General features: G+C 41.6%; 1 protein-coding gene across 1 annotated transcript in view; it reads left to right on the plus strand.

The window, feature by feature from the left end:
* LOC115799063 (phospholipid phosphatase-related protein type 5) overlaps window positions 1-23,941 on the plus strand; it is a 96,726-nt gene that overhangs the window by 50,343 nt on the left and 22,442 nt on the right. Inside the window, exons 3-4 of the mRNA XM_030756008.1 lie at window positions 5,204-5,454; window positions 19,462-19,638. Coding sequence (XP_030611868.1) covers window positions 5,204-5,454; window positions 19,462-19,638 — 428 coding nt within the window. The remainder of the gene's footprint in view (window positions 1-5,203; window positions 5,455-19,461; window positions 19,639-23,941) is intronic.

The following is a 23,941-nucleotide window of genomic DNA, read 5'->3' on the forward strand; positions in this document are numbered from 1 at the left end:
CCCTTCTCCAGGAGACTGGTTCCAGAGCCCAGGCCATGCGTTGAGGTGAGCCCAACTATGTCTAGCTGGTATCTCTCAACCTCACGCACTAGCTCAGGCTCCTTCCCCACCAGAGAGGTGACATTCCATGTCCCAACAGCCAGTTTCGATAGCCGGGGATCGGTCCGCCAGGGCCTCCGCCCTCGGCCACCGCCCGACACACATTGCACCCGACCCCTACGACACCTCCTGCGGGTGGTGGGCCTGCAGGAGGACCCTGTTATGTATGCAGTATTATTTGTTTGTACACTGATAACTATTTAGTTTAAGCTTGTGATATTTTTCTGATGCTTGAGTCTTGGTTTCCTGCATGTGTTGCACAGACATTGTTCCTCTTCTTTCCTTTGCCAGTGCTTATTGAAGGGCTGATTGTCTTAATGCCCACTGGTGAAGCTTAGAGTTGCTGCAAGAAACTGCAAAAAAAAGAGCAATGATGGAAATTAAAAGAGCCAATATTCTCAGAGAGATTTTAGACTTTGTGATATTGTGTCTGCTGAGTGGGTGGCACGGTGGTTTTGACTGTCGCCTTACAGCAAGCAGGTCCTGGGTTTGAATCCAATATCTGGCCGGGGCTGTGTGGAGTTTGATGTTCTCCCTGTGTCTGTGTGGGTTCTTTCTGGGTACTCCGACTTCCTCCCACAGTCCAAAGATGTGAAGTTAATTCAATTCAATTTCATTTTATTTATTTAGCACAAAATCACAACAAACAGTCGCCACAAGGTGCTTTACATTGTCAAAACGACCCCCTATGAGCAGCACTTGGTGACACTGGGGAGGAAAAAAGGACACATGCCTTGAAGTGAGAGCTGCTAAAGTTGGGCACATCCATCACACAAATATTAACAGGCTTCCCTGCTTGTGCTCTTACTGTACATGCTGACTAATTTTTCACAAGTGCTCAAAGAGCTCAAAGGAGAACAAATTCAATTCAAATGTAAATCTTTGTCCAATAAAAAGATTGTGTAAATAAGTGTATTCTTTCTCATTGTCGCGCTGTGTGCTCTTTACATTCAGCTCTGCTCAGTCCTGTGGCTTCCACCGGCTTCCTACAGTTGAGAGTTTCAAAGTGCTGCTTGTGAAATGGTGATAACTATGAGAGTGGCTGTGCTGCACATCACACTGCAGCATTGTGGAGATGCTGGCAGTGGATCAAACGATGTGCGTTGCCTCAACTTTCCTCACCCTCCAACACACTGATATGCAGAAAAGAGGTGAATCACATACAGCCAGTGAAGATCTGTACTCAGACTACAAGAGCAAACAGAACTGCACAGTGGCTCTGCAGCAGATCATGGCATTGTTTGAAGCAGGCATTAGATTTATGCCCTAATAAGCAATTTTGATCATCCCTCTTTGTGCTCCCAAAGACACAGGAAGAAGGGGGGGGGGGGGGGGGGGCGTTAGCTGGAAGTCATCAGTAACACACAGCACATCCACATTTTCCACACTCACTTTGGAAAGTGGGACAGAGTCAAAACGATGAACTGTGTGTCGAGCACTTGGTGACTGAGTCACACGATGCTTGACAAAACCTATTTGATGCTTATTAAGAAAAGGACCTGTCAGCAGTGAGCCTCCGCGGTTGATGGGGGGGCGAGAAAGGAAAGGCAATGAATTGCACGGTGACATTTAAAACAAGAATTTATGAAAGAAGAAGAACGATATGCCTTGCTAAACGGTTGTGATGCTTTGCTGCCTGCCTTTGTGAATGTCTTCCAGCTAAACACGCTTCAGAGCCTCGCCTGAATTAGTTTTGCAGCAGCACAAACACTTGACAATAATTGGAAAAGCTGCTCTTGTTGCTCCATCAAATAAGGAAGTCTCTATATGTCAGTGTTTATTATGTGGTTCACAATCACTCCAATCATTTCTGTTCCTACTAGACTGTTCAAAGACCCCATTTATTGATGCTTCTATCTTAAAAATGATCAATCTGTCTTTATTAGTTGGCTATGTACCACAGGCCTTCAAGGTGGCTGTAATTAAACCTCTACTTAAAAAGCCATCACTGACCCAGCTGTCTTAGCTAATTATAGGCCAATCTCCAACCTTCCTTTTCTCTCAAAGATTCTTGAAAGAGTAGTTGTAAAACAGCTAACTGATCATCTGGTTTATTTGAAGAGTTTCAGTCAGGTTTCAGAATTCATCACAGTACAGAAACAGCATTAGTGAAGGTTACAAATGATCTTCTTAGAGCCTCTGACAGTGGACTCATCTCTGTTCTTGTCCTGTTGGACCTCAGTGCAGCTTTTCATACTGTTGACCATAACATTTTATTACAGAGATTAGAGCTTGCTATAGGTATTAAAGGTACTGCACTGCAGTGGTTTGAATCATATTTATCTCATAGACTCCAATTTGTTCATGTAAATGGGGAGTCTTCTTCACACACTAAGGTTAATTATGGAGTTCCACAGGGTTCTGTGCTAGGACCAATTTTATTTACATTATACATGCTTCCCTTAGGCAGTGTTATTAGAAAGCATGGAGTTTGTTTTTTGAAATAATTCTGCTGAACCACAATTCAAAATCAGTGTTAATCATTTTCATTAGTTAATTTTCAGTAAAATTATATTCATCACTTTTGTCAGTTTCAAGTTATTTCAGTGACCATTGTGGGTTTGTCTTTGTTTAACAGTGTGTCAGAGGCCTGGGCTCTTGTAGGAGGGAAGCAGTCATTCCTGTTAGAGCCCTTCAGCTGGGTTGGTTTGGTTAAGAGCAGCATGGATGGACACTGGTACCTGGGTGACTGTTACAAGGCATGTTTGTGTATATTTTCTAGTGAGCAGCATGGGATTTTGTTCCTGGTATCAAGGTGTCCCTGCAGTCAGAAAGCTTGCTTTATACAGCCTCACATAAGAGTGAAGAGCAGCAGACATGAACAGGCTTCATCTGGTTTCAGAGGGAATTTTTCACACTGAAAATACAAGTTAGCTGAATGATTTATGTCCTGTCCTTGTTATTTTATGGAGCACTTTGCCAGTGTCTCAACACCAGGATTCTTTTCTAGGATAAGGAACAGAGAGGAGAGGCAGTAAAATGAGTGAAAAACTCACAAAATGTTCTTATTTTCAAATCAGATCATTTCAAATACCAGTCATTTTTTGTGCTATATGAAAATAGCTGTTTTCTGTCATTGTTAAAGTAGTGCTGAGAAACAAAACTATGGTGTTACAGGACTGCTGTAAAGGTACTGATTAGAGGAACCAGCTTCATCAGTACATGCACTGAGAACATAGTGCCAACAAAACACATCAGGACATATCCCAACCAAAAGCTGTGAGTAAACTGTGAAGTTTAATCCTTAAATGAGCCAGGTCGTCTCTGCATTTGTCTCTGGTGATGCTGATGGATACAGAGAGGCCAGCTATGGCCTGTGCACTGCAATCAAGGAAGCTAAGAGACAATACAGACAAAGGCTGGAGAGCTGCTCCAGCACTGCTGACACTCGATGCATGTGGATAGGACTGCAGCATCTCACAGATTATCAGAACAGGAGCATTAAGGACATTAACTTCCACACTTCACTGCCTGATAACAGAATGATTTCTATGCTTGCACTGAAGCCCTCAACACTGAACACTCAGAGGTGTTTTAGCTGAGAGGGGCACACAGAGCGCACCATCACTGGAGGACATGTACCACACCATGGTCTTCAGAGGAGCACAGCACATTATAATGGACTCAGCACACCCACAACATGGTCTCTCTACACTCCCACCATCAGGGTCACAGTACAGGAGCCTGAAATCAGGAACCACAAGACTGAGGAACAGTTTCTTTGCACAGTCATTAGAATCATGAACTGCTCACTCTGACATGAGGACTGACACACACACACACACACACACACACACGCACACACACACTCTCACGGCTCCTGCTGTGTATCTTGGATTGCTAATTGTACTATATGCATACAACACTTTACGGCCTTCCTCATGAATATAAGATGTTTATTTTTCCTATTATTCCTTCATTTTATTTTTGCCTTTTTTCTGCTCTTCTTTTTATTTATTATAAGAAACTGTGGTTAGTACAGATGTCCATTAATCAATCAGACAGGCCATTCCATGTCCCAATAGCCAGGCTCAGTAGCTGGGGATTGGACTGCCAGGGCCTCTGCCCCTCACACTGCACCAAACCCCTACGGCGCCTCCTTTGGGTCCACATGAGGGCAGGCCCATGTCATCTCTGTTGGATGGGCCCCCACAGCTGAGTCAGCTGTGTTAAAAAACAAACAAAAAACAAATTGTGAACTGATAGTTTTAAAATAAACAGGATAAATGTCTAAGAAAATTTTTAACTTTGCCTTTATTTAAATAGTACAGTGTGAATAAACAGGAAATGACACTTAAATAAAAAACATGCTATAAGAGCATTTTAGCCCATGTGTTATGTGCCTGAGTTGCTCTTCTATATGTCAGTCCATCTTCTTAAGATCATGCAAAGCCACATAGCCCACATACTACGCAATTTTATCAGTTTTATAAATTCATTACAAGCCACTATTGTCTGTATAATAAACTTGGGTAGGACATCAAGTTTGATGCATGTAGACTGTATGATGTAATATGTACTGAGTCAGTGCCAGGACGCACAGCTGTTGTTCCTCTGCTGTTTGTCTCCAAGCTGTGTCCTCCATGGTGCAGTCAAAATAACCACTGGAGGAGACATCATATAAGCAACATTCTGCTGTCACTACATTATTTGTCTGTTGGAATCCCAAATATTTTGTTTTGTTCATGTCACTTCCATCTGTCCTGTTTGAATTTGTCTTGTTTCTGCTTCTACAAGTGTTGAGTTGATCAGTGTGTGTTCGTGCTCCACTGGCTGGCTGGTAGCCGGAGGTTCTAGCAGAGGTCAAAATGTGAGACGGTCATCCTAAATTTCTGACACTTTCAAAATTTTGTCCGAGGTCACAATACAATTACAAGGGCCAAGCATTTTGGAGGTTTGTTGTTGGGATGGCCAAAAATATCACAGTGTACACCTGAACCTTATACCTGCTTTGTCTTGAAGTTACTGGATTTTGATTAAGGACTCTTCTGTTGATGTGTTTAGGTTCACACACACTCTAGCTCATTACTGTTAATTATCACCCCTCTCTTCAGTCTCAGTTCTATTTCTCTCTATCTCAACATTTTTTTTTGTTCCATTTCAGGAGTCTACACCTTCGGCCTCTTCACAGTTGACATCTTTGTCAACGCAGGTCAGGTAGTGACAGGGAACCTGGCACCTTACTTCCTGACCGTCTGTAAGCCAAATTACACGGCACTGGGTTGCCAGCAGGCACTGCGATACATCAGCCACCAGGACGCCTGCACAGGAAACCAGGACGACATCCTACGTGCTCGCAAGACCTTCCCCTCCAAAGAGGCTGCTCTCAGTGTCTATGCTGCACTCTACCTGGCTGTGAGTTACTCTGCTCAACATATTGCTCCTACTGTATGTTGTGTGGGTTAAACTAGTTTAGTGCTGTTCTTGTTGCTAGCTTCACAAAAACTCTCAAACAAGGTATCGGTGCTGCTTTGACAGTAATTCACTGACTTCCTTTGAATTAAATGAGCGCATTTTTGTTGCTCTGTCCATTACTGCTGCTGTTAATATTCAAATTGTATACTTGCCAGGATAACTGCTGAGATCTGGAACAGGACTAAAAGGAAATTTTGTAAAATAAATCTGGTACAAACATCCCCGTTATTCATATATATATATATATATATATATATATATATATATATATATATATATATATATATTCATATATATATATATATATATATATATATATATATATATATATATATATATATATATATATATTTGTATATATATATATATTTGTTTTGTTTTTTTTAAATCTCCCTCTCACTGTGATTGCCACATCTATCACAACTGTGGCCTTCTGTTCCTTGTCAACCACCACTATATCTGCTTGGTTGGCCAGCAGCTTTGTGCCTGCCTATAATTTTAAGTCCCACAGGACCTTAGCACTGTTGCTCTCAACCACCTTCAGTGGTGTCTGCCATTGGGAGTTGGGGACAGATGTTCCTGTACACCAAGGATTTCAAATCCAGTCCTCGAGGGCCGGTGTCCTGCAGGTTTTAGATGTGTCTCTGCTTCAACACACCTGAATCAAATATAGAAGTCATTAGCAGGACTCTGGAGAACTTGACTGACATACTGTGGAGATAATTCAGCCATTTGATTCAGGTGTGTTGGATCAGGGACACATCTAAAACCTGCAGGACACCGGCCCTCGAGGCCTGGATTTGGGGATCCCTGCTGTGCACTATCTCAGCCACTTGATTGTGCCTCTCAGTGTACGCAGTCCCAGCTTGCATCTTACATCCTGCTACTATGTGTTGAATACTCTCTGGGGCAACTTTGCACAGCCTGCAACTTGGGAACATCCCATGCAGTGGCTTGGTCTTCCATGATAGATGGTGATGAGGAACAGATGGAGGAACTGTCTGGAGCTGCCTGAGGCACATTTTGCAGCTCATCTTGGGTGGTGGTGGTGGGGGGGGTGTTCCTGATATATTTCTGGATGCTCTGCATTTCCTCCTGGATTACGACTTTGACACTCACTAATCCTCACGGTGCCTCTTTCCTAAGGAGGGATATTGGATATTCCTAAGCCTAAGGATATTGGACTTTGGGTGGAAGCCTGTGTGCATAGTGAGTTTTCATGTATTGACATCAGTGGCATCTATCTCCTTCTGTGGCCAGCTGGGTATCTGATGACTGGTAATCCTATTCCTTATTAATTAGTATCTTATTCCTGCCACTCAGCTGGCTTCTCAGCACTTGTCTTACTTTCTGGAGGTCCTTGGCTCTGGCTGACCTTTGTGCATCTTTATCATGGTTCCCGTTGGCCTGTGGAATATGCAGGTACAGTATATCCACTATACTGCCTTCTGGCAGCTCCAACCCTTCAGCCTCAATCACCTTCTCTCTTTTTGCAACCATTTGGCCACACATCACTGCAGATGCTGAACCAATCTGCTGTGGTGAAAAGAGAGCTAAGCATTAAAGCAAGGCTGACAATTTACTGGTCAATCTACGTTTTTACCCTTACTGTGGTCATAAGCTTTGGGTAGTGACCAAAAGAACGAGGCTGCAAAAACAAGCAGCGGAAATGAGCTTCCTTCGAAGGGTGGGAAGCTCTCCCTTAGAGATGGGGTGGGGAGCTTGGTCATTCAAGTGGGACTCAGAGCAGATCAGCTGCTCTTCCATATTAAAAGGAGACAGTTGAGGTGGTTCAAGCATCTGACTAGGATGCCTCCCAGACACTTTTTAGGTGAGGTGTTTCATGCATGTCCTACCAGGAGGAGGCCCAATTAGACTGCTACCCCAGCAACCAGAACCCTGATAAGTGGTAGAAGATGGATGGATGGATGGATGGATGGATGGATGGATGGATGGATGGATGGAAGGATGGATGGATGGATGGATGGATATGTTCAGGCACGAAGAGTATGGGATTTGCTTTTAGAAAAAAAAGGTTTCTTTTATAGTACTTCTCCCATCTGCAGCAAAAATCTCTGTATTTTTCATTACAACGCTGAAGAAGTTGCACTGAGGTGACACCAGCAGCAGACATTTGAGGAGGGTCTTAGGGCATCTATTTCAGAAGTTCAGGACCTTCTGATGCTAACAAATGACAACCTACATTGTTTTTCATTTTCCTAGTTATCTTTATTTATTCATTTATTTTTTTAAGGAAACATTTTGAACTTATAACTACAGAAAAGAAAAACAGAATTCATTGTAACAGTTCTTCTAAGTGGTCCATCACTCTTTGGCCAGTCGTCACAGAGGGTAGTGTAGCGTGGATTCAGTGCCCGTTCTTTTTGTGGATTTATCCTTTAAGCGCAGCATAAAAATCAAAGATTTCCAAAAAGACTCTGATTTCTTTGATTTTCTGTGTCAGAGAGCCAACGTCTACCCAAGTGCCCCTAAGCGATAGATGCATGGCTTTGGACGATCAGCCTGCGTGATGGGGAGAACAGATTGCCTCTGTTATGTAGGTCATTTAGCATAGACCAATGTGTGTGTACAGAACATACAGGCAGTTTGCACACAGACACAGAGCGACAGTCCTCACAGGCACACAACCCTGCAACTCTGAGGATGATCACTCCTCTTCAAACTCTCATTGTCTTGGTCATTACAGCAATAATCTGTTGAACCTCAGGTTATATTGTAAATGAGGCTGTAACTACTCCATTCAAGTGCTAATGTCACAGATATCTTCATATGTCATTTTATTTTGCCAAAATGTCCCTGCATGGCCATATTTATAATTCATTATCATGTCATTCTTTGCATGCAGATTATTAAAACATGTACTCACTGGTGCCACTACAGAAGCACAACATCGCTGTGCAGGTATGAGACAGGTCCAATTTAACCAAATTTTCTGAACCACTGATTTGGAAATAAAGCAGCATTATTAAACAAATTTTCCACTAGAAATAATAAATGCATTGCAGAACTACCCTCTGATTCACTGAACTGCTATATTTACTCTGCTTCTGATTTTTTGGTAACCAACCCAGTTGTGGACCATGTCAGTGAAGTGGCTTCTCTTCACTTTTGTCAGCAGTGTTTTTGGCAGCTGATCAAGCCGAGGGCTCGCTTGCGTGTAGCCTTGTTTAGATGACTCAGCTGGTAAATAGGTTGCAATTTATGGATAAAATAAAGTACACATATGTATGGTTCAATCAAATAAGCTACTGGGAGTTAATTTATACTCATGGGAAAATTTTCACAGGACTCTGTAATCCTGTGAAAAAGCTGCCATAGGAATGAAGTAGCAGCCAGGTACTCATAATCAAGTGTACTCGATCAACTGATTATCAGGAAGTGTGACCACTTCTATAAAAGTGGTTCGTTGGTCAGGGGCATTCAGGTGTGTGTTAATGCTACAATCCTTCCAGGAGTCGAATCCCAGCAAACTGTCAGAATGTGCAGTACTCAGAGAAACTGCAAGAAACATCTTCCAACAAACTGATGAATTCAAACAAGCTTAGAATTAATCCATTAAAGATAAATAGGAGCGAGTGCTGGTTTCTGGAAGCCGCCATGTTCCCCAACAGTATATGAATACAGTGGCCAGGAAGGACATCTCCCTTTCCAATAATTGTGTGTTATGTATGTGAATGAGCCAGCTTAACAACAACAACAGATAATATTATGTCAGTTAGTGTTTTGATTATATTCTCACACTGTATGAGAGTTTATTCTCTTATGCCAGTTAACAGAGGCAAACAGCAGCATACAGGAGTACTTACCAACACAAGAGTTCAAAATATCCTCAACAATCCACCTCAGTATGGCTGCCATTGGTCAGAAGTGAGCTTCTCTGGCTCATTGACTCATATTGGACTCCTTTGGGATGAACAGAGGTTTTGAGGCCACTTGTGGGGAAAAATGTAAAATACTGCAAAATATTTAATTGATCATATCCGGTTTATATTTCTTGATTTATTGCTAAGTGTTAAAGTTTTAAAATATAATGTGTACATGAATGTGTTTTTCACAAACAGTAACAGGAACATGCCGGCCAGCTGTGGCCGTTTTGGGGGTACAGTCGAAACTTAATGTTTTTTTGGTTTCAGTGATGTTAGCCGTATGCAATGCTGCAGAAATAAAAGGATACTTTCACGTAGTCTTGGTAATCAAACACAGGGGGTCCAGTTTTCCATCTTAGACATGATATCCTCTTTTAGGTCGGCTGCTCTTAGATTCAACATACCAGTTGTTTTGGGGCTTGATACCAATGTCAGAGTGTGGGGACGATGACATCTCCCCTGATCTGATGTCCTGACTTCCCCTTGCCACAGTATTTGTGTTGTGTTGTAACTAATCAGTCTCTAGTCGCAATGATAGTTGTGTCTTACAGTTGTTGGAACACTGAGCTACTAGTTGTTTGAATGGCAGTCTGGATGATCAGTTTTAAAGACTCCATAGGTCCCTCATCCTCTTCAAGTAACCCATTTCACTGTGGTACATGTGTAGTACTATCACAGCACTTCCTTATTTTCTTGTCCTCTTCTTTGTTCATGTAAATGGGGAGTCGTATCACCCTGATAATCCACAAAAACAGCTCTAAAAAAAATGTCAACCTTTGTATTTGAAACCAAACCCTAAGTAGTTTTTATTGCCTAAGCCTTACCAAGGAACTTTGTTAAATGAATAACACAACTGAAGTGTAAAGAAGTCCGTCCCACATGGTACAACTGTTGGCTGTGTGTGAATGTGAGTTTGTTTGTTTATTCGTCACTAAAGGCTGAGACTGAGAGGAGCCATCAGACATCTAGAAAGACTGTGAACTGCTAATCCACTGACACATGAAGGCCATGAAAAGACAAACAGCTCTCTAACAACAGTCCATCCTATGTTTCACTATGTGTCAGAGAGGTGTGTGTGGGGCTGTGATGATATTATATGATGTGACTGAGAATGTTTCTGATGGCTGGCATGTAAAACGCTCAAACTGTGGTTGAGATTAACCTGAAAATGATTCCACAAATTAGAAACTGATGTTCACCACAAATGAAATATATGCTGCAAACCCTGCATTTTGATTTATTGTGGCACTTCACTGAGATTTACTTTCCACACAGCCATAAAAAAAAAGCTTATTGTATCAGCTGAGATGATGCAGGTTTATCTTTGAAACAGAAGTTTACTGAAGCAAATATTCAGGGTCTAAATGCAACAACTGAGTTTTCTGAGCCATTATGAAACATCTCATCATTCATACAGTCATAGAAAAGAACTATGCAATATAGCCTTGCATAACACCACTCTACTGTGCAAATATACTCAAAGTCGAAAACCATGATATTTTTAAAGTTCTGAATAATAAAAAGAATAAAGAATAATGAATTGCAGAGGGAGAAATTGAATCATTTGATCTGGCCTTGGAGGATTTGCACACTAATAGAAAATACAATTAGGCCCTCTGAGGCTGTTTGTTGCCTCAGCACAACAGAGAGAGAGAAGACATGCTTCCTCTCAGCTGTGTGTCTGTTTCTCTCTTATCAAGGGTGATGGTGTGGCATTAAAAAAACGCCAGATTGGAAATTAATATGTGTGTGTCACATGGTTGTTGTCCAAGAAGCAGCTCCTGTGTGGATAGGTGCTCTCATGTTTTTATATGCAGTTCACATCAACTAAACTCTGTTAGGAATGATACATTTTACAGTGATGCATACAGACCATCACTGACCCACCGCTAGACCGGTCATACCGAACGATGTTACAGGCAGCATGACATTCTCCACAGTCACATGTGCTCAGGGTGAACCTGCTCTCATCAGTGAAAAGCACAGGGCACCAGTGGTGGACCTGTCAGTTCTGGTATTCTATGGCAAATGCCAATCAGGCGCCACAGTGCCAGTCAGTGAGCACAGAGTCCACTAGAGAACTTTGGGACCTCAGGCCACGCTCGTGAAGTCTGTTTCTGATTGTTTGGTCAGAGACATTCACAGCAGTGGCTGCTGGAGCTCATTTTGTAGCTCTGCGGTGCTCATCCTGTTTCTCCTGCACAAAGGAGAAGATCCTGGTCCTGATGATGGGTTAAGGACCTTCTACGGCCCTGTCCAGCTCTCCTAGAGTAACTGCCTGTTTCCTGGAATCTCCTCCATGCTCTGAGACTGTGCTGGGAGACACAGCAAACCTTCTGGGAATGGCATGTATGGATGTGTGATTCTGGAAGAGTTGGACTACCTGTGCAACCTCTGTAGGGTCCAGGTATGGCCTGATGCTACCAGCAGTGACTCTGACCCTAGCCAAATGCAAAAGCAGTCAGAAAAGATGAGGAACCTTCCTCATCTGTGAAATACAGTTTGTCTTTGGGAAAACTAGCTCAGGGACGTAAACAGTCTCAGACTGTGTTGTCACAGAAACATTATGAGCAGTCTGGTTTCACAGGCTGAGAAACACAAGCATCCCTTTGATTCAACAGAGTGAGAAACAACATATAGTCTCTGAGTAAGTCCAGGTGACGCAAGATACAGACTCGGTTCAGAAACAGGAAAAATTGATCTTGACTCAGACAGAAAATTTAGCTCTACTGTTAGCTTACTCAAATACACCAGACATCATCTTATCAACAGGCTTGAGCATACAAAACATTCTCAGTCGGCTCAGAAAACTGAGGAAAAATTTTCAATCCTCCGGCTCAGAAACATGAAACAGTCTTTAAGTGATCCGGTTCTTGAACAGAGGATGCAGTAAAGGAGTGTTCTCATCTCTTTTAGCGTGCTCAGAAGCAGCAAATAAAACAGTCTTTATTCAACAGCTCAAACTCAAAGTCTTCTGCACTCTGAGGGGAGTTTTGGGAAGCCCGATGTTGACAGGAACGGGCTGGAAAGCAGTTTCGGCTCAGAGGTGGTGCAGAGGCTCTTCAGCCCACATCTCCACCAAAACTGCAGCTGGTAAGATCGGGCAAATCGGGCAGCAGAACGTCCAGTGGCCTGAATGGCGCCGTTTAGGTGGAAGAGCTGAGTGGAGGCATCGAGGTGGAAGAGCTGACTGACTGTGGTAGTGATGTGGAGGAGTGGGTGAAAGAAGGAGCCAATTCCTGGGCTCGTAGCTACTGTTTCATAGAAGTCAAGTAAATTTACATCTCATGGGTAATTTTTTTTAATGATGGCGCCCGTGGCAGTCAGTCCATCTAATAGGGCCTTAATATCTGTGGACTCATTGATGTGGGTGGTAATCTTCCACAGCAGCATTCCCAAAGTCCAGAGTGCTGCAGCCCACTTAGAAACAAGAAAATCCCCATCATGACATTGTTTTAATGGCACGAGTGTAATGATTAATAATTGTGTGGTTTCCCAGTGCGCTCTCTTGTCATGTTGTGATTCAGACAGCAAGCCATATAATATATTATTTACAGCAGTTCATCTGAGGCCCAGATGGTGAGGAGAGGAGCAGGATGCTGCAGGCTCTATCACTCCACTCCACTCTCTCTCCATTATGGTTTCGAGACCGTAAACCTCGATGAGCATTTCTTTCCTCAGTTTTACTGTCATGTAAGAATGTAAGTCCAACTGCTGAAAACTGCTTTCTTTTTTGTATATATATATATATTTGGACAAGCCAACACTTGTCCCTCATTCGTCCTCCTCCTGCAGATAAACTGGAAATGAGCCCGTTCAATCAAAAGATACATTTTCTGTGGTAAAAGTAAGACCACCCTTGGCCTTGGAAGCCATTAGTACTGCTCTGGAAGGTGTTTTTCAGTTTTCAAAATTCAGTTGAAAGATGTTCTGGAAAGATGTTTTCATGGATTTGCAAGTTATTGGTGATTACAGCTTTCAAAAACTGGCAGCAGGTATAGATGCTCTTCTATTTGAATAAGATCTCTACCTGCAAATGCTGCTGTACCCATGTTAAACACTGCTCTGGTCTGAGCTTGTTTCTCTCGTTCCTCTCTGACAGTTTGGTAACTGTAGCAGGTTTCTTAGCTGGAACATTTCCTCAGTTATTCATTAATAGGTTCAGATGTGAACCTATGCTAACCATTTCATTTTTAAAATGTTATAACCTTGAAGGAAGTGTTTGATCTGTTTAACAGGTCTTGGATAAAAAGTGCTGCCTGATTACAGAAAATAAACTGTGCTGTTAAGGAGCTTCTGAAAAGCTTCCTATGAAGCCCAGCTCCTGCAGCAGAAAACAACCCAAACCAAAATGCCTCCAACAAACTGATTTCTTTACATTTTACACAGTTTGTTTGCTTCGCATTTGACACCAAACACCAGTCCAGGTTCTCTGAGGTGACAGGACGCTGCAAACCACAAGAGGTCTTATGTGGATTTCAGGGGTGAATTCATCAGTGCAATTATAAAGCTTGAATATGCTAAGAATCAGTCTCGTAAAACAACCAGCAGCTCTAATAATGAGAGGAAGGACCATCCCTGCATCCTTCCACTGAACAGCCGCCAGCTCACCATCCTGTAAAATGGCTGTTGGCATGTTTATGAGGTTTAATAAGAAATGAGCTCCAGGTGCCCGAGTGTGTTCTCTGATCTTGATCAGTTATTTTTCTTATTCATTCATTCATTTGATAAGATTTAAAATGCATTGCAAACATACACATTTGTTATTGGAGGCGAATTATTATTACTTTTTTCTGTTTCTACAACACATACACTCAATGTGAACATTTCATGACTTCATCATATAAGTCATTAAAAAGATGCCTGTTTAAATCAGTCTGACAGAATGTACTGACTGCTGAAAAATAGTAGTTATAATTAATAGTAACTGTTATTTTTGCCATATTTATCTCTCCTCAGTTTACTCTCCACTTATCTCACTCCTTCCCTCCACTCTGTGCTTGTCACCTCACTTATTTGTTGTATCTCGCTCCCTCTGGGCATCATCATCTGCCTGCACTCCCTCTCTTTTTTTCCCTCGGCTGTTTTCGGTTTCTTTCTGTCCATTTGCTTTTTTCCACTCACATATCGTTCTTCTGTAGTTCCAGTGGCAGATGTGCCAGCACTTCTCTAAATGCAGGGAAGCAAAGAGAAAGACGCCCAAAGACAGATTTAACATATCAGCTCAAATTTACATGCGGTCCTGGCTGTCTGGTAGCATTTTAGCACAGAGGTTTAATAAAATGTTAGCAGCACAGGAAAGAAAATCTCTCCACATTTTTGAAAGTAAAAGTTAATGAAGCTAATTAAAGCTTGTTGTATAGAAAATGCAGCAGCATGCTGTCATATTTTGGAGTGTAGCAGTTTAGGACCAAATGTAAGACATGGAGACAGGTTTCAAAAACAAAAAGCGAGCAGTTTATTTGTCTGGTGAAAGTCGCAAACAGAAATGCAAAACAGGCAAAAACAGTGCTCAGTACAATGTACCAAACATCCCAAATGACAGGGCAAGATGCAGGAAAGCAGAAAACTGGGTACACAGTACAACACAACAAGGAACACAAACAAACTGAGATTTCAAATACACACACAGACACACAGGGCACTGGGAAAAGGCTAAAACTAATCAGGGGTAACGAGCAAGGGGAAGTAGAACTAGAAACCAGACGCAACGCTGAGTACGCCACAGCGAGGTGATAAACGCGCTCCCAGGTTGACGGCTCCTCCAAATGCCGCCCACAGATGCGCCCTTCTTTTTGCTCCCTAACGTCAAGCCAAACATATTTTAAAAAATGAGCAAACAGTTACTAGAGAGGTGGTTTATTCACTGGAGCCAAACATAGTCAATTCCAGTTTGTGCTAAAATTTACAGTTTAGCTCTATAATGTTTAATACTCTTCTTTCTGTATTAATGTTGTACTGCTTTTGTACCACGTGAGCCTGCGACCTTTATTATACATCCCAACATTTCTGCATAATTTTGTCTGTCCTGCTCTTTTTCCTTTCTTATTCTTTCTCTATGATTTTAAAAATAATATTCAATTCAATTCATTTTATTTTTATTTATATAGTGGCAAATCACAACAAAGAGCCACCTCATGGTGCTTTATACTGTAAATTAAAGACCCTACAATAATTTCAGAGATAACCCAACAGTCCAAACGACCCCCTATGAGCAAGCACTTGGTGACAGTGGGAAGGAAAAAAGTGAGACAGGACAAAAGACATGCTGTGGAAGAGAGCCAGAGATTAATAATAACTAATGATTAAATGCAGAGTGGAGTATAAGCAGAGGAAAGAGATGAGTGAAGAAGAAACACAGCATAACTAAGGGAGGGTTCAGGGTCACCTGATCCAGCCCTACTGTAACTATAAGCTTTATCATAAAGGAAAGTTTTAAGCCTAATCTTAAAAATAGAGAGGGTGTCTGTCTCCTGAATCCAAGCTGGGAGCTGGTTCCACAGAAGAGGGGCCTGAAAGCTGAAGGCTCTGCCTCCCATTCTACTCTTCAGTATCTGAGGAACCACAAGGAAGCCAGCAGCTCTGTTGGGTGATACGGGACTATGAGGTCTTTGAGAAAACAACCCAAACCAAAATGACTCCAAACAAACTGATTTCTTTACACTTTACACAGCATTTGTTTACTTCTCATTTGATACCAAACACCAGTCCAGGTTCTCTCAGGTGACAGGATGCTGTAAGCCAAGAAAGGAAGTGCAGCGTTCAGCGGTGAAATAGTGAACAATTCAAGCTACAGAGTTGAACCAGTTCTCCTTCATTCTGTTCTCTTCTGCATTAGTCGTATGTGGATTTCAGGGGTGAATTCATTAGTGCAATTGTAAAGCTTGAATATGCAAAGAGTCAGTCTCTTAAAACAACCAGCAGCTCTAATAATGAGAGGAAGGACCATCCCTTCATCCTTCCACTGAACAGCCGCCAGCTCACCATCCTGTAAAACGGCTGTTGGCATTTTTATGAGGTTTAATAAGAAATGAGCTCCAGGTGCCCGAGTGTGTTCTCTGATCTTGGTCAGTTATTTTTTTTATGCATTCATTCATTCATTCAATAAGATGCATTGTAAACATGCACATTTGTAATTGGAGGCGATGGGGAATTATTACTTTTTTCAGTTTCATACGGCACATACTCTCAATGTGAACTGGCAAAAAATAGACTGGGAAAGTTGAGGATTGCTCAAAAAAACTTTCCACAGGTGAACAGGTTAATTGGAAACAGGTGAGTGTGCCGATTGGGTATAAAGGGAGCATCCCAGAAGGGCTCAGTCATTCACAAGCAAGGATGGGGTGAGGTTCACCACTTTGTGAACACCTACGTGAGCGAATCAGCCAACATTTTAAGAACATTTCTCAATATAAAATTGCAAGGAATTTAGGTATTTCATCATCTACAGTTCATAATATCATCAAGAGATTCAGAGAATCTGGAGAAATCTCTGCAAGTAAGCGGCAAGGCCAAAAACAGTCACTGAATGACCTTTGATCCCTCAGGCAGCACTGCATTAAAACCGACATCATTCTGTAATGGATATTACCACACGCGCTCAGAAAACCATTGTCAGTGAGCACAGTACGTGGCTCCATCTACAAGTGCAAGTTAAAACTTAGCCATTCAAAGTGAAAGCCATATATTAACAACAGCCAGAAACACTGCCTACTTCTCTGGGCCCGAGCTCATATGAGATCCTACATACTTGTTTAATATGTGCATTTCCTGGTCAAAAATGACTCCAATATTTCTCACAGTGTTAATGAAGGCCAAGGTAATGCCAGGAAGCCTCTGGTTAGACACCCTATTTCTAAGATTTGTGGGGCACAATACAGTAACTTCAGTTATATCTGAATTACGAAGCAGGAAATTAGAGGTCATCCAGGGTTTTATGACTTTAAGATGCTGCAGTTTAACTAATTAGTGTCTGTCATCTGGCTTCATTGATAGATAAAGCTGAGTATCATTGCATAACAATGAAAATTGATGCAATGCTTTCTAATAATACTGCCTAAGGGAAGCATGTACGATGTAAATAAAATTGGTCCTAGCACAGAACCCTGTGGAACTCCATAATTAACCTTAGTGTGTGAAGAAGACTCCCCATTTACATGAACAAATTGGAGTCTATGAGATAAATATGACTCAAACCACTGCAGTGCAGTACCTTTAATACCTATAGCAAGCTCTAATCTCTGTAATAAAATGTTATGGTCAACAGTATCAAAGCTGCACTGAGGTCCAACAGGACAAGAACAGAGATGAGTCCACTGTCAGAGGCTGTAAGAAGATCATCTGTAACCTTCACTAATGCTGTTTCTGTACTGTGATGAATTCTGAAACCTGACTGAAACTCTTCAAATAAACCGTTCCTCTGCAGATGATCAGTTAGCTGTTTTACAACTACTCTTTCAAGAATCTTTGAGAGAAAAGGAAGGTTGGAGATTGGCCTATAATTAGCTAAGACAGCTGGGTCAGTGATGGCTTTTTAAGCAGAGGTTTAATTACAGCCACCTTGAAGGTCTGTGGCACATAGCCAACGAATAAATATAGATTGATGATATTTAAGATTGAATCATTAATTAATGGTCGAACTTCTTTGAGCAGTCTAGTAGGAATGGGGTCTAATAGACATGTTGATGGTTTGGAGGAAGTAACTTCTGAAGTTAATGCACAAAGATCAACTGGAGAGAGAGGGTCTAAATATCAGTGGTATTAACAGTAGCTGAAGACAAAGATAAGTCTTTGAGATGTTATAAGAAATTTTTTCTCTAATGGATGGATGGATGGTTAAAATTATATTCATGAAGAAATTCATGAAGTCATTACAAGTTAAAGTTAAACCAATATTCAGCTCAGCAGAGCTCTGACTGTCTGTCAGCTTGGCTACAGTGCAGAAAACAAACCTGGGGTTGTTCTTATTTTCTTCAGTATGAATAGTGTTCTAGCTTAACAGAGGGCTTTTTTTTATAGAGCAACAAACTCTTTTTCCAGACTCAATGTAGTTCTTCTAAATTAGTGAGATGTCATTTCTTCTCCAGCTTGTGGGTTATCTGCTTTAAGAAACCCACTGCTGCAGATCATTTTCTTTGAGGGAGAGGCGATAGGACAGAAGGTCTCCACCCCTGATGACATACCAGGACAAGTTCAGCAGTGTGAGGAGGACGAGGAGTCAGGAAGCATCAGCTGAGAAATAGAGAGGGAACAGGGGAAGAATAGACAGGCTGTTCTCTCTTCTTGGGTGGCTAGTCGATAGGTTTAAAATAACTATTCATAATCCATCTTTTTAGTTATTGCTCAAATAATTTTGTCAAAATGGGACTGTGGCTGTTTTAACTGGTAGAAGAAGCACTTGGGTCCTTTTAAGTACAAAGTATAAAGGACACGTTGTACATTCATGTACTTGAAAATAAATGTCAAGCAAAATAACTGCTCTGGGTACTTCTCCCAGTAGGAAATGCCCAGAAAATCTCACCCAAGAGGTGCTCAGGAGGCATTCTAGTCAGATGCCCGAACCCCCCCAACTGGCTCCTTTCAATGTGGAGCAGTACCGGCTCTACTCTGAGCCCCTCCCCTCCCCTGCTCTGCTCACCCTATCTCTCTGGGAGGGGCCAGCCACCCTTTTTCTGCTGCATATATTCATGAGCTCATTCTTTCGGTCCCTTCCCACAGCTCCTGACCATAGGTATCATTTAAATTTATGTGGTCAAACACAGCTTGTGACAGAATCGTATTACACACAGATCCTATCATTTTTTTTTGATGACAGTCTCTACCTTTCACATTAGCTGTCATTATCTATATAACTTTATTTTGAGTAAATGTTCACCCACAAACAAATTAATCTAAAGAAATTGATTCAATTCAATTTGAAGCAGCTTTATTGAGTTTGGATGTTTTCTAATACTGACACAAATATAGTTACATTTTGGGATGAATGCCACTCTGTCTGCTTAGTTGCTTCCAGTCAGTTTGGAGTGAAACTGAGTGAAGCGATTTTACTCTTTCCTTGCAGATGTATGTGACGTGTACGGTGCAGGCGAAGGGCACTCGTCTGGCCAAGCCCATGTTGTCCCTCGGACTAATGTGTCTGGCCTTCCTCACTGGTTTGAACCGTGTAGCTGAGTACCGCAACCACTGGTCAGATGTCATCGCTGGCTTTATCATCGGCACTGCCATCGCCACTTTCCTGGTGAGACTCATACCCACACATCATGTATAAACTGTTCGTTTTGGTAAGAAAGTTTTCGAAGACATTTATGTGTTTGTTACATTGAAAAACACTTTTTGCCAACTATGTTTTTAGGAAACATAAGAGAATGAGTGAATAAAGCTGCCACCACATCAATAGTTCTGAACAGCAAAAAAAAGCATACTGACAAATTTTTGTCAAACTATGCGCTACACCTGTGTTTAATCTGTTAAAATCAGCTGTGAAAGGTCAATTAACTCCAAAAGGTTCTTCCACCCTCAAGAGGTAAATTTCTTCTAACTCTGAACCAGCAGAAGATTGGATCAAATATCTATGAATGAAATCAAGGAAAAACAGGCAACAAATAAGATGAAAAGGAGCACATATCTGACCAAAGATGAGCAGGAAATAGCACGGTTAATGAGTTTGTGTGCACAGGGAAAGTATAAACTCAGGCAGCTAGCACTAAAAAACACAGGAGTCCAAATACAACCCATATGAATCCAGTGGTTGGAAACTGTAATGAAATCAAGGGGAAGAATTCCAACAACATCAAGGTTAATAAAACGTATTCTGGACTTAATTTACTTTTCTGGTGTGACTCCTCTTAACCCTTACATACCGTTCAGATTTCATGCAGGTCAGGAATGCCCTGACAGTAAGTGTCTACAACAAACTTCAAACTACACAACTATTTAGATTATATAAATAGCATATGTGACATTAAATGGAGGATTAATTAATGTTTCAGAGAGCAGGGAAAGTGTAACACTCCTTTAGTGAAAATCATTTATCGTCTCACATCATCATATCCTGTTTCACCTGAGACACGAAAAAAATAATTATATTTTATTCAAAGGGAAAATGGCAAGAAAATCAGATCTCATGTCTGTGCCAAGGCACCGCCTCACAAAACTCTCTGACATGTCTGTGAACTCTGTTCACTTTGTGCACCATACACTGCTCAAAAATGAAAGGAACACTTTGAAAACACATCAGATCTCAATGGGAATGTTGAATATCTGTACTTGTATGGACTGGGTAATCTGCTAGGAACAAACTGAACCCAAATGATTTGATGGAAATTTCATTTATCAATCTACAGAGGGCTGATTTCAAAGACAACTTGAAAATCAAAGTGAAAGAATGCTGCAGCAGGCTGAAACATTTTGCTGAAATTTGATTGCAGCAACTCTAAATGATCCTCAGTAGTTTGTATGGGCCCCACGTGCTTGTATGCATGCCTGACAGTGCCGGGGCTCCTATTGAGCCGATGGATCGTGTCTTGGGGATCTCCTCTCAGATCTGGAGCAGGGCTTCACGGAGCTCCTGGACACTCTTAGGTGCAACCTGGTGGTGTCAGATGGGCCAAAGCATAATGGCCCAGAGGTGTTATATACAAACACAGCAAACCTTCTGGCAATGGCACACATTGATGTGCTGTCCTGGAGGAGTCGGACTACCTGTGCAACCTCTGTAGGGTCCAGGTATAACCTCATGTCACCAGTAGTGACACTGACCCTTGCCAAATGCAAAGCACGTGAAAAACAGTCAGAAAAGATGAGGAGAGAAAAAATGTGAGTGTCCTCCAACTGTAAAACCATTCCTGTTCGGGGGTTTCCTCATCGTTGCCCCTCTGGTGCACCTGTTGTTAATTTCATGAACACCAAAGCAGCTGAAACTGATGAACACCCCCCTCTGCTGCTTACCTGACCAGATCCATATCCCAGAAGTTTAACTGATTTGATGCTAAACTGATTAAAAGGTGTGCCTTTAATTTTTTTGAGCAGTATGTAATCAATCCTTGTTGTTTTACTTTTACACTATTTGCAGATTCTCTTATGATCCTTCAAATATATGAACGCATATATAAACATATATAAATACTAGCAGGTGCCAGGAACGATGTGGTGGAAACACAAACATTTATTGTGACAGTGTCGAAGTATATGAAATAGATTTTTGCATATTTGGGGTCACTTTAGGAAAAGTCATCAAATTTCAGACTAAAAGCCCGATATTTTACTGATGTCAGTCAGTCAAATTGGACTCAAAGAGTATGTAAGGGTTAAGCTGATCTCCCCCATTTCTGACCACATGTTCATCTTTTTAAAGTCAACTTATCCCTATCCAAAGCAAATCTACCATGTCACATTTTATTTTGCAACATCAGGGACATTAATTCAAATACTCTCTCAGGTGATATTGACAGCCTCTCTACCAACTGTTTTTCAACCCCTAATAAACTGCTTTCTCTTTGTAATGATGGCCTTCATGGACTTTAAGATTGCCCTGGGTCATTTAAAAACACAGACTGTTTCCTTCACACTATGGTTTACACCTGAACAACTCCAAATGAACGCAAAGAGCTCTCACTGGCAATGCCTCCACAAAAGAAATTGATTTGTTTTCACAAAGAAATGTCCAATAACCATATTCTTCTTTACAAGGACACTCTACAGCAAAATCTACTTTGGAGGTCTAATCAGTTCAAGTGAAAGGAATACATTCAGCGCCACAACAGGGCCCGATTCGCCACAGTTAACAATATACAGTGTATATAAAGAGAATTTGCCCCTTCCTGATTTTTTTATTTCTTCCTTTAACTGTACCTAGCAAAAGCCAACAACACAGAAACCACTGAAGATACTAAGTAGCAGTTTGCTTTGGTTGTGAGCAGTGCCAAAACAACCAACCAGGTTCTGATGTTCCCTGTTCTTCCCCAACCAAAAATAAAAGGCTAACAAAATAGATTTATTGCTAACCAATAAACAGGAGAAAATGGGTTTCAACAAAAAAGGCTTCTCACTCCTGCTTCTGCTGCTGTGCTAATATATATAATGGATTTAGTATTTAATATTTTCTATTTCCAAAACTGTTTAGAAAGACTTGTGGCTTACAATAATGAGACTAGGAATACAAATTAGCTCACAGTATTTACTGGATGTTGGTTTAGAATTCTCACACAAACACTCAGAACTGCTACACCCAACAAGTGGCTGTTTGTTGGGTGTAGAGGAGACAAGGAGACAAGGAGAGGGCTGAGGTGGCTGCCAGCGAGGAGATAAGAGGCTGCTGTCCATCCAACCATCCAAACTGAGCATAGGAGCATGTTTCTAAGGTTTGTGGGGCCGATTACAGTAACTTCAGTTTTATCTGAATTTAGTAGCATGAAATTAGAGGTCATCCAGGCCTTTATATGTCTTTAAGACATTTCTGCAGTTTAACTAATTGATGTGCGTCATCTGGCTTCATGGATAGATAAAGCTGAGTATCATCTGCATAACTGCGATCAGTTAGCTGCTTTACAACTACTCTTTCAAGATTTTTTAAGTGAAAGGGAAGATTAGCTATAATTAGCTAAGACAGCTGGGTCAAGTGATGGCTTTTTAAGTAATGTTTTAATTACTGCCTCTTTTAAAGTCTGTGGTACGTAAATTGCTTTTCATGGTCGAGCAGCTGACTCCAAGCCTTACATCACCAACCACAATACAAAGTGTCAGATATCAGCGGTGTAATTCAAACTGCCACTGGACTCTCGAGCGGTAGAGACATGTTCTCTGGAGTCATGCTTGTCCATCTGGCAATCTGATGGATCAGTCTTGGTTTGGCAGTTGCCAGGAGAACGGTATTTGTCTGACTGCATTTGGTGGAGGGGGGTTATGGTGTGGGGTGTTTTTTTTCAGAAGTTGGACTCGGCTCCTTAGTTCCAGAGAAAGGAACTCTTGCTTTTGCATACTAAGATATTTGGGACAATTTGATGCTCCCAACTTTGTGGAAGGAGTTTGGGGATGGCCCCTTCCTGTTCCAGCATGACTGCACACCAGTGCACAAAGTACGATCCATAAAGACATGGATGAATACGTTTGATGTGGAAGAATTTGACTGGCCTGCACAGACTCAAGACCTCAACCCAAGAGAACACCTTTGGGATGATTTAGAGCAGAGACTAGGAGTCAGGCCTTCTTGTCCAAAATCAGTGTCTGACCTCAGAAATACAGTTCTTGAGGAACCGTCAAAAATTCCCATAAACACTCCTAAGCCTTGTGGAAAGCCTTCCCAGAAGAGCTGAAGCTGTTATAACTGCAAAGGGTGGGCCAACATCATATTAAAGGCTATGGATTAAGACTGAGATGTCACTCAAGTTCATAAGCGTGTGGCGGCAAATGAATGAATACTTCTGGCAGTATAGTGTAGCTGTATCAGAGTTGATCAGCAGGATCATAGAACTTAGTTGCACTCTGCACCAGAGGATGATACAGTTTTATGTACACCTAAATGCAGCTCTCTGTATAGGCCCACT

This window comes from Archocentrus centrarchus, chromosome 20 (assembly GCF_007364275.1).
Source record: "Archocentrus centrarchus isolate MPI-CPG fArcCen1 chromosome 20, fArcCen1, whole genome shotgun sequence".
NCBI lineage: Eukaryota > Metazoa > Chordata > Actinopteri > Cichliformes > Cichlidae > Archocentrus > Archocentrus centrarchus.